Genomic DNA, 12142 nt, shown 5'->3' with positions numbered 1-12142 from the left:
AAAAGGAAAAAAAAAGTGTATCAGCATAAATTTACTAGTAGAAGAATGAAGAAAAAAGTTATATATGCTTTCTCTGTGGAACTGTTAGTATGTATAGTAATTGAACATTCTAATGCCACTAAATATTACAGCACAACCAGCAAGATTTCCTCCCATCCAAAAGGTTTCTAGTAAATGTCAATATGTAATTATTTTCTGTCTCATTGTCAATAATGCTGGCTTTTGATATGGAACAAAAATAACGATCTACGTCACTAAAATTGAAAAATTATTTAGGAGAAGAAAACAGAAGAATGAATCAAATTGAAGGTAGGAGGTAAAGAAGCATCTAGCCAAATCTTTACTTGTTCAAGAAACCAAGGCTAACATATGGGAATGCAGCCACAGCTTGGTAAGCAGACCAATGACAAAGGCTCTTTTACTATACATCAGCCAATATCGTTTGAAAATGAGACCAGAGATGGGAATTGACCACTCAGGCTGGGAAGAGAATTCAGATTCCCATCCTGTCTGCTAATTCTGAAGGTAATGCATAACAGGTAACTTGACAGCGTTTCCTAGGAGTGGTTTCTCAAGGCCTGAAAGCCTGCTTACTCACTATGCCCAGCAGACCTCAAATACCAGTAGGCTTTTTCTTGGATGATACACCATTTCTACTACCTCTTTTTCTACAAGCCAGGACATATTCAAGATGCTTCTGATTTATCGGATTTTTATATAATGCGGGGATTTCTACATAGTCAGTAGGAGAAATGGCTGTGACACTGAGAGGATCAATTATGCTATGCTGTGCACATGGCAGATAATGAGCAGAGCATGACAGCTGATGCTCCTCTTTGAGCACACTAACATGCAGGAATAGAAAACTATGACCTATTGCAGGCATAGTCACGGGTTTTGTATGCATACTTGGAAGATTCTTTGATTTGAGCTTTAACCTACAGGAATTGTTAAACTTGATTCTCCAGCACTACTAGATGCCAAAAAGAGGGAGCAAGATTATGCCATGTAGACAATTTTGAGTTACAGGATACTTCAGCGACACTATGTATGCCAAAACAGAAGATTTCCCATGGGACTAATAAAGTAAAGTAGTAGGATAAGCTAGTTTTGAGAATAGGAAGACAGTTAGAAATAAGTGATTAACTGTCTGAGAAAAAAATAATTCTCTAGAGTAGAGTGGGACTGGAAAAGCTATATTTACCTGCAAATAGAAAGTGACCACTAAAAGAGGTTAAATGTTAGTAATTGGACATAGAATAATGAAAATAGATATGTCAGGGTAGGCAATGAAGAAGACCAATGCTCAAACTTTTAACTAGCATGTTGATAGCTTGGTAACTGATAAGACTAAAGCCTACCACTTTAGCTTGCAGATCTAAAGAAGCCGTTCTGAACTGGCAAGTTCTCGACAATTTTCCACTTCCTTATATGCAACAGAACAGCTTTACCCAGCAAGGATGGAGAAGGTGCCAATGTGTTCCTACTGAGAGTAGGGAGCAAGAGCTGAGAAAATGTCAGCTACATGTTTCTGAAAGAGAGATTAACTAGGTCAACAACCAAAATTTGGCGTGTTAAGAAAATGCATACTTAGTAGGTCCAACAGATTTTGCATTCTCTTTCCAGAATGCAAATAATGTATTGTATATGCTCTGGTGATAAATTCTAGCTTTCCCAGAAGAAATAAAAAATGAACTATGAAAAAGATAATATTAATGGCCATACCTTTATATCATAGTAAAAAAGACATTTTGTTGTCAGCCAAACAATCCATCACAGGGCTAGATACTCTGTATGTAATGTAGTTTTGAAATACTGTTTTGCACAGTCATGCTGACTTCAGGTAACACTAAACCAAGTAGAGTTGTGTTCCGCAAGTGTCTGTCAAACTGGCATGGCAGGGTTCTGTGCACTGAGACTATTTAATTGGTAGTTAAAATTTATGCCATCTTCTGAGCAGAAAAGAAGTCATTTTTCCCCATGCTTTAAACTGTCAAACTGTAGTCTTTCCTTTTCACACATCATTCCCACTACTAAAGGTTCTGTAGGCCAGATTGTAACTGCTTATTTCGGAGCAATTCCCATTAGCAATTGGAAAAATTCCGACTCTGGGCCAACTGATACCAATGATTTGTAGCCAATGGGGCTCTACAAAAGTAAATGAAAGTAATATATTCTCTACTGTCTCTCATTTAGTGGCAATGTTAGGTGAGATGCAAAGAGCTCAGCTTGCTGAGCCCAAGGGAAATGTGCAATGTGGTTTTAAATAAAATCTTTTCTTCGTAAACTGAATAAATGGGACAGAAAAAAACCATATCCTTATAAGAATTTTTCTACAGAGCACCTTTCTGGTCACCTTGTAAAGTCAGTTTGAAAATAATATTATGAACTGTGTAATGAGTGTCAAATTCCCCTTAGACTTAAGCCAATAAAGCAGTCGGTCTTGTGGATGGATCTAACTAGATCTGTTACTATCAATAAAGCCAGCTTCTGTAGAAGAGAATATCAACATTAAAGTAGAGTAATATCAAATAAGTTCATGTGTTCACATAAACATGCTCCATAGAAACACTGCTTACAAATCAGAACTATTAGATTTCCATTTGTAGATGAGAGTTGACTAGCCAACTGACTTTCAAGAAATCTTTAAAGCTTAAATTTAATTCAGTTGCAAATTTAGCTATAAATACTGCATTACAGATGGAAGAGTAAACAGAACTTCCAGTGCCTCTTCCAGAACAGGTACAGTTAAAAGTCACGCCATATTTTCTAATGAGAAAATCTGTTTGTTTTTCTCAACTGCAGTGATGAAGATGACCTTCCTCCAGCACTGGCAGCAGCAGCAGCATCAACATCTGTGTCTTCAGCATCTCCTGGGTCACAGAAAATGTGCACACCACAGACATCAGAAGGACAAACACAGCTTTCGCCTGGTGGCAAGGTAAAGTGGAAAGAGATGAGCTTATGTCAGCTGGAGAGTATTTAGGAAGGCTGGGAGGAAGTTGCAAGTAATATTTTTCTTAGATGAAGTAATTCTACATTTCAGAGTAGTTTTCAATGCTTAGTAGTGGCAACATGTTTAACCTATGTTGTAAATGCAACTGCCAGAAAATGTTCAGAGCCTGCTTGAAGACCCAACTGAAATCAATAATAAGTTTTCAACAACTTTGGAGGTCAGTAGATCAGGATTAAATTGTTTAACTTGATCTCAAATTTGCATGGTTTTGTTTGTCTGTCTCTCCTGAGTAGCCATATTTTTAAAAAACATGTGCAATTTGAAATCCATTTGGCAATTTATGCTTTAAAGAATTAAAAACAAAATGATACAGAACAGTCCCACCATAGGATTACAGAAACTAAATGCTTTTTCAAAGCTGAGTTTCTCCTTCATTTTAGAGTTCCACAGATGCTGGAAGTACTTTTGCTCTGGAGCCAGGTGACCTTCTGATGGATTTCACAGAGGCCACACCTATGGTAAATAATTATAGTTTGCGGCCAGAAAAATTGTGAAAGTTTTCAATAATTTGTCTGCAGCTGGAATGAATGGGATGCTATGCAGCGTGTTGGATAATGCACAGGAATTAAGTTTGCTTGATTTTCAGCGGTCCTGAGCACCTGTCAAACTCAGCATCTCAGAAAATCAGACCACATTAAGACAGCTGAGATTTGGAATGGGGTTCTTTATTGTTGGATGACTTCTCATTTCTCTCTTCTACCTGAATATCTTTACGTCTTGCTGCACTGGTTTCGCCAGCCTCTTTTGACCCTTTAATGTATTCCTTTAATTCCTACTACAATCATAGATTTGCTTCTAGTAGTTTTCTGGAAAATTTATTCTTCTCAACACAAGTTTCATTCAGGCCTTATCCATCAGCCAACTCAAAGACGTGTACATGCACTTCCGTGTTTCATTAACATAGTGCTGTGCTTCAGTTTGAGGCAAAATACTCTATATCATGTTGATTATTAACTTCTTTTTCTACAAGTATGTGATCTGTTTTTACTTAAAAGCAAAGGAGATATGCTGTCCCACTGAAATCAAAATGGTTCTTGATTTCAGTGATCTAGGGCTTTTACCTCAGATTTCCAGCAGAATACTTGAAGGATCACAATAAGATCCTCAACTTTCTCCAAACTGTCCTCTTGCAAACAGCTCTAACGCCAGATAGCTGTGCTGCTGTCAAAAGCCATTTTTGCCAACTTCTAGAAACTACATGTAAAGCCTATGAAAAGCACAGCAGTACATCTTACACAACTGTACATGTTAAAATACTGCTCTGGACGTTGCTTTCACTACATGGATAGGTCCTAGTTTACAATATCATATAGGTATTGTGGGGACATGCCTTTTGCTTCAGAGATATTGTGGTACCAGTCTGTAAATAACTGCATGTGTCCTATTACTGCTGGATGAGTGATGTGGTTACCCTGCAAGCCTGATGAAGTGAAGATTCATCCTTCCTACCTTCTTCCTCACTTACAGAAGGGATGGGAATACCCAGCTGTGGCTTTTTGGCTTTGGAGGCACGTGGCCTTCTCTGCTGAGTCCAGGAGGTCCGCTTTGGGATAATCTCCATTTATGTGGGTGCCTCTCTCTAGGTCCTTGTTGTTAATTGTAATGCTAGACCACATTTATTAGGAATTCACCTAGTATTCTTGGCATACTCCCTGTGAGTCCTGTGTCAGCACTGGGCTGTGGTGTGGGCATGGGATGTGCTATGCCTAGGGACCTGCTGCTGTGGATAAAAAGATAGATTTGGTGCAAGGGAGCTAAGAAGATGCTGAAATTGTCACTGGTATACAGCAGTTTAGGAATGGATGCTTACCCTAAAGGGACAAAGATCTGGAAAGCTCATCTCTCTCATGCAATTTTGAGCCTATTATAAACAGTAGACCTCGAGGGCACGTTATGTTTCCTGTATAAGTTCAGCAGGGTCAGTAAGCAAGTTTTATGTTCTTCACTTACCATCAAAGTCCTGTTCATTATCTCTGCCCTTCAACCTGACACAGCTGAGCAGTTCTTGCATAATGCAGATGTTAAGTCTCTTAACTGCAGAAAATGAAATTTAAGGGTCTTTCTAGCCCTCTGGGACTCCTCAGTGAGAGAGTAGCACCAGGACTAGCAAGGGCAACAGCGCTTATCTCTCCCCCATCTACCATGTAGGAGAGATGTATCTGTTTTTTCAGCTGAACATACCACTGCAATTTGAGCTGTCTACTGAAATGGGAATGATTACCTAGAACCTTCTTGAAGTGCTGGAACACAAAACCATCCCATTCCAGAAAGTGATAGGAGAGGTATCCAGGGCGAAACACCTTCCTCTGTACGTTTCTGGGAGAAGAGTAAATTAGAATAAAACAAAGGAAAGAGAGAAAAAGCTGCAAGGTTTGACATCTTTGCCTGTAGTTTAGGTTGACAAGATACAGGCAGACTGAAACAGACAGGTTACGTTGTACTTCTCACTATTAAAAATGGTACGGGCTAAACTGCAAGTAATGATTCTCTGGACATTGCAAATATATTTCTTATTCTAATTAAAAATATTGTACAGTAGCTTACTTTAGTAACCCAAATTTTTGAAACTGAGTCACGGAGACTTTAGCAACTGGCCTGCTCTAGACAACATGGATTTGTGTTTTGTTTCCGTTTAACAGAAATTCACATTGTAATCTTTCTCTTCCAGCCAAAGAAATAGCTTTTCTTCTCTAGATATTTCACCTTTTCACCATTTCCTCTTTCCTACCCCACCATCCACTGACAAAATTTCTCATACTTCATGTTCATAAACTAGCCCTTCATGACTTTCTTGGTTTTAATATTTTGAAGAGCATGTACTGAACAGCATCAATCAACCCTTCTTGTTTTGTTTAATGTCTGTAAAGGTCAGCCTGTTCTCTAAAGAGTAGTTACTGTGTACAGACCTTTCCCTGCAGTTTCACTGACTATAGACTTCTGTCAGCTGAGGTTTGAATGAAAAGTTTACTTATAAGGGAGTGAGTCTCCAAACAAAAGAAAGCTAAAGGGAAATACATAACTTCAGATATTTGGTAATTTTATTGTGGCAACATGTGCTGTCATTTGAGGGTCAGATTATATTCAGCTCAGCTTTGTGTTAGTGGCAATTCAGTGGTAGCATTCTGGTTTTACACATTGTGGTCTGACCCTTGGAAAGTTGCTATTAATTGTACCGGTGTTTGTTTCCTACTCAGAGACATGCACAATGCCTAAAGGGTCACTCATGCTGCCTAATTTGCTTAAGCAAATTAGTTCAGGTTCCTAACACAGTCAGTTTCCTGCATCAGGACATTCAAACAGTTGACTTCTCTTTGGTGTCTGGACTATGGTTCTTAAGTTGGACACCTAAAACCAACCTTTATTTATTTGTTTGTTTGTTTGTTTGTTTGTTTATTGGTTACGATGTGTGCTGCCAAACTTCCCACGTTCACCAAAGGGCTGTTGTTAATTTGAAGCAGTTTCAGACATCCTTCCTACTCTTCTGTAACACTGCTGGCATAGAGTGATTAATAGTCACTGATTCAGGTGCATGATCTTTGTTGTTCAGTGTCTAATCGTTGATGCTTCTTGATGGCCTTGGGTTTTATACATGATTTGCTGCTGTTGCCCATAAACGTGCTAAGAGTTAAAGCAGAGCTCTCAAAATCAAATTAACTTATAAAAACGGAAGGATTAGTGAATAGATTGGATTAATGGTATTCAGCCAGCATACCATGCAGGGATCAGAGCAGTCAAATTTGTCTACTCTGTCAGCCTGGAGGAATTACTGTGATGTGCATGAGAACCAGCTGAGCTCTAGTGGTCACTTAGTCATCAATACTTGGACTGCCAATAACAGCAGGGCAACAGCAAGGCAGAAAATCATTTTGCAGGAGAAATAGTGTATACTTACTAATGCAGATTGCCTAGAAGTGAAAAGTACCCTTCCGTGATCTGCATGCCTCAAAGTATGAGCTTTGTGCATACTTTTTCGTTTTTCAAGTAAATCTTTTAATTAACTGATTACAACACAATGCATGCTGTCCTTAAAATCATTCCAGTACATGCAGGACAAAATTTCTGTCTTTCTGTACCACTTCATTGAGACTTTAAACACTGCGCCTGGCTTATATGTTATCATGATGCAATGTCTGCTGCATTCTGTATTTCAAAAATGAACTGGATTTTTTTTTTTTTTTAATACAACATTATACATGAAGAACTGTAGTAAACCAGTATGAGCATCCTTACTGAAGCTTATTAAAACTAGTCTTGTCACTTTCGTAGGCTCTTTCTGCCATCAAGCTGCATCTCTCTCTCTCTCATATTTCCAGCTTTTATGGAACTGGAAATCAAAGCTTAAGCTGACAGCTATTCTGCTCCAGCTTACAGCGAGCATGATCTGTGACACGGGTATGAATGCAGAGCTTTCTTGTTTGATTACAGAAAGCTCAGTCCCAAGCTCCCAAATGAATGTAGCAGCAGCTACATCATGCTGTCAAATATCTTCCCAACCAAAACAGAAAGGCTATATGTTCCAATTTCAGCTTGACCTAATGGAGTAGGACAAAATAAATAAGAATGTACAGTTTTATATATAAAATGGAACTATTCGTAACCTTTAGCTAAGTTTTATAATGCAAGGTATACAGGCTAGTGGCTAAACCATGATCACATCTCAGAAGATATTGGAGAGCATTTATTTACAGCTGGCTGCATACTTGCAAACTTTACATGTTATTTCATGCTGGATCCATTGGAGAAATTTCTAGAGCTTCACCTGCCATCTATTGGCGGAGAAAAGCAAACAGAAAATCATTTGCTTTTTCAAAACTTGAGATACAACATTTAAGAGGCATAAATTATTAGCACGATACTTTAAAATGAAAAATACATGGCCTTCAGTGTAAAAGTAGATATTTTATTTAAGGCAGATTGGAAACAAATATTTTATTTCAATACTACTGTGAGCACTCCTGTTTGCTTGAAGTGATCGCACTGAGTCTGAAACAACGCAGAATTTGATGCATTAACACCTACAGTTTTGGGAATAAAATGAAGGCAACCAAGTCAAAAGGCAGCCATCTGTTGGCGAGGCTCTGAGAAGTATCAGTAACTTTATGGAGGCATCAAGACATCCTTGTAAATTCTCAACAGTTAGTTACAGTGAGTAAATGGTAGTGAGTAGTGGAGGAGAGGTAAATAATCTCATTCCATGCCCCATTAAAATTAGTTATTTTGATTAAAAAAAATGCTGATTATAGGTTTAGTTGCTAAATATTTGTGACGATTTTACAAGCTTGCAATAAGCCAAATAACAAGAGTGTGAAATTGTTTCAGTTTATTTATTTTGCCTTCATTTCAAACATCTTTTCACTTTGGTTTTCAGTGCAAGACAGGTAAACAGATCAAACTTTAATAGCTCCATAACCAGTCCTTGTGGTGCTGATTTCTAAATAAAAGTTGGTATAATGTAGTTCAAGACTAGTATATCTGATAAGAGCATTAGGTAGCACCAATCTACTCTGCTTGGCTGCAAATACAGATCCAGTATCTCTGCGTGCCCAAGAGATCTCTAAAACCTCTTAGAGACAAGTTTATAAATGCTTTACTTATTGTGAACTACATAGTGAAGGTAAACTAGGTCTCCTCAAAATAAGTAGACTGTGTAGCATATTTCAGAATTAGAAGCTTTTTACTTATACATCTTTATTAAATATACATACACATATATTTCTTATTAAAAGATGAACCGGAAGCCATAAATATGACCTGCATTCAAAAGAAGAAGTTTTAAAAAATGCTTTTTTCTGAGCCAACCTCTCAACTACAGAATTTGCATGTTCAAATTGGATAGCTTATATGCAAAGGTCAGTTATTAGCAAAACAATTTGATCAAAGGAGAGGTCTGTCTGTTGCGTGTACACCTACATATACAAATAGGAACACAAAATAAACAACAAGTTAAACGTACATTTATTCCCAGTTTCAAGTTCGTGCCCTTTAAGTTCATATTAAACTAAGGAACAGCAAAGAGCAGCAATTGCTAAAGCAAACAACCTTTATACAAAGGGCTTATAGCAGCAGCAATAAATCTAGTTCCATAGGAACCCAGGGAATGCTTTGGATTGAAATATTGATATTGCAGAGGATCTTTTTTCCCGCTGGAGAAAAGGGCATTGCATGTTCAACCAGCTAAGATTGAAAGGGGCACGTAGTAGTGCTCAGGCAATTTGGGTATGAGACATTTGAGAGCGGGTTGCAGAGGGGAGGTGCTCAGTGCTACATGCAGTGCCAAGCTGCTGGGAGCACACCGTCTTATTCAAGCAAATGAAAATTACCCGAGCATCTTCTGGGTTACATAAAGTGTGCTAATAACTAGAGAGGGACTTAATGCATTTAAAAGCAGCCACGGCATTCAAGCAGCCAAAATAATGGGTGAGTCTTTCACACGCCTTGATAGCTGCTACTGATAATGTACACACACAAAGCACTATAAAAACTGATATGTAGCTCTGCACGTAGCTTGAGCACAGCTTTACCTGTGGGTGCCACTCTTATAAGCAGTGTATTGAATTACTAGCATTCAAGGTAACTGAGTGCCTGGGAACGCAGTCAGACTTTGAGGCTGCCTGCTGGATCGTATTTTAATATTCCCTGAAAAATATAAAATGCTTTGCCTGCTACTCAGCTATTTGGGAATTTGCTCCCATTTGCCCATTATAGAGGGGCACGCAGTCAAGAAACAAAAGGAGAAAATGCTCAAAGATGAACTGTGAAAGTTTACATTTACCTTTTATCTGACCCCTGATTTAAAGGATTTAAATTCATAGGCTCAATGAATATTTATTTTCCCTTTATCTGCATGCCAAACAGAACGACTTGGTGTGCTCTATAAATGCGTGACAGATGATTTAACACTTCCCTATTTCTTAAACTAATTGAAAGTGATTTCTGTAAAAAATGAAAATATCCAGAAGGTAAAATCCACTGCTGACTATGCACCAGTGGACACTGTGATAAATTGGATGGGATGTGTACATGAGCAAGAAAAGATACTAAAAAGAGGGGAAGGTGTTGAGTTGAAAACAGTGCAGGTGTATGATGCTGCAATGTGCCTGCTCTGTAATTCACTGCTTTTAAATACTGAATGACTCACTGGCTGGCTTTTAATAAAACTTGTGATGATGATAAAGATGCAATGTCAGAAGATAGTTTGGATCAAGAGGGCGTGAGCTTTTTTCCTGGAGAGGTGATAAAACCTGCCATGCACAATTATTTTTAGTCATTTCTGTACGTTATAAGGTGCCTTTGTAAGTGTCCTCAAGCATTCCATGCGCCTGCCCCATCCCAGCAGAAATCACTAAATGAACAAAGCCTGCCCATAAATCTGGTTTCTGCCTCATCATGCAGGGAGAGCTGGTCCTGGAGCTTAGAACATGGGCTGGCCTTCATAACAGGCCTGTCATATGGTCAAGCTCATCTGAGAAGCCTGTTACACCAGAAGGCATTTACACCAGAAATGGTCACTCTTCTACCACCCGTGGGCCCACAGAGAGATGCAGTCAGGAGAATGCTCAGTGACACCCTGTTGCCCTATAACTGAAGTCCGTGAGGCCGCTGCCCTGTGACACATTTGCTATGCTCGTACAGTGGTTTAATAGCAGCTTGTGAAGAGCTGCCTATGAAGCTGAAGGATGAGGCAGTGTCACAGCTGCACACATAGACCCTCCTTTGTGTGGCTGTGACAGGAATTGGGTCAGCTCATTGATCCCACTGAACACTGATCCCAGAAACAAAATGATTTAGCTTAGGTCAAATCCTCCACGAAACCACAGAGTTTCTCCTGAGGACCAATGGAGTGATAAAGTATATTTGTAAGCAGTGTAGCTTGTGGAGAAGTACTCCAAATGGGACTGCTTTGGCAGTTAAGTAATTTTAAAATGAGGTCTGATGAAATTATGAGGAGGACTCTAAGATATGGCCATCTGCAGTAAGGGACTGGAAATCAACAGACAGAGACAGTTCTGGGGAAGTTGCTCCCAGACAATACAAAGCACCTGAACCTGCTGGACACCACAGGAGGGGCAGTGAAAGACTGTGCTTCTCTCTTTGTATAATCAGTGTAATGAACATTTTTAGCCCAAAGCTTTCCTAAATATCTCCAGAATAATATAGGTTGCCACCACTTTCCTTCCTTAACCTCAAGTTAAGGGGGTTGGACCAGCAGAGCTCCTTTCTGACATCAACCATCCTGGATTCTATGATAACCTGAGGATTACAAAGGTTATTGTAGCTTAACAAAAAATAAAAGTAAAAAATAAAAATGCTACCTACAGCCTGTTTCTCCTGCCTCCCTATCAAAAACATGGTAATTCCACAACAGCAGTAGCTTTCTTTTTTGCTTGAAATGAACATGAGAATAAATGAGGGGATAAGGTAAATGCAAGCAAAGAGATTTTAAATTGGCTAACATTTAGAGGGCAAATCCTTAGCAAATCTTTTAGAACCTGCATAATCCTGCAAATAACATTTGTGTGGGTTTTTTTTTTTAATTTTAAATTACTGCTTTATTTTTCAAGTGAATGCGTTTCATATCTTCAGCAGCAGTAAGCAGCTGTAACATCTTCCTAAGAAGAATAAAAGCAAACAATAGACACACTGGGCTTTTCAGACGTAGAGCAATAACTTTTGGATGTACTGGCTGAGTCTCCTCTTCCTCTACAGTAATCCATGTAATAGGAAAAGGTTCCACTTCTATTCTAAAGCCTACTTGAAAGTAGATATATCTTTTTGATATTTTGCTTCAGTCTTTTGATAAAGACATATTAATCACTTTTTCTTTGGCCTGAGAAGTATGTACATCATTCTTTTTGTCTCAGCAATTGTGAAATTTGTAATCTCTCTTCTTCAGTAAGAGTAGGGACAATTGCATTTAGACTCCAGTGAGTAACTATTGTATATTTATTTTCTTTCCAACACACCAATGAAGTGACATATGTGTAATTCTAATTCACATTTTTCCAGTCTGATAGCAAGCATGATGCTAACTGCTTGGCTGTTCTGTGGAATTTCAATTGAAAGCCTCCAAGCTGCAACTGAAAATGCAAACATCTGCTTTCTGAGCTGTTTTCTGACTATCTAGAG

General features: G+C 38.6%; 1 protein-coding gene across 1 annotated transcript in view; it reads left to right on the top strand.

Moving 5' to 3' along the window:
• Window positions 1-12142, top strand: part of EPB41L4B (erythrocyte membrane protein band 4.1 like 4B) — a gene marked incomplete at its 5' end in the record, with an annotated part of 117738 nt that overhangs the window by 84455 nt on the left and 21141 nt on the right. The window contains 2 exons of the mRNA XM_031552800.1: window positions 2806-2941; window positions 3397-3474. Coding sequence (XP_031408660.1) covers window positions 2806-2941; window positions 3397-3474 — 214 coding nt within the window. The remainder of the gene's footprint in view (window positions 1-2805; window positions 2942-3396; window positions 3475-12142) is intronic.

This window comes from Meleagris gallopavo, chromosome 3 (genome assembly GCF_000146605.3).
Source record: "Meleagris gallopavo isolate NT-WF06-2002-E0010 breed Aviagen turkey brand Nicholas breeding stock chromosome 3, Turkey_5.1, whole genome shotgun sequence".
Lineage (NCBI taxonomy): Eukaryota > Metazoa > Chordata > Aves > Galliformes > Phasianidae > Meleagris > Meleagris gallopavo.
This window is presented reverse-complemented; position numbering and strand designations above follow the sequence as displayed.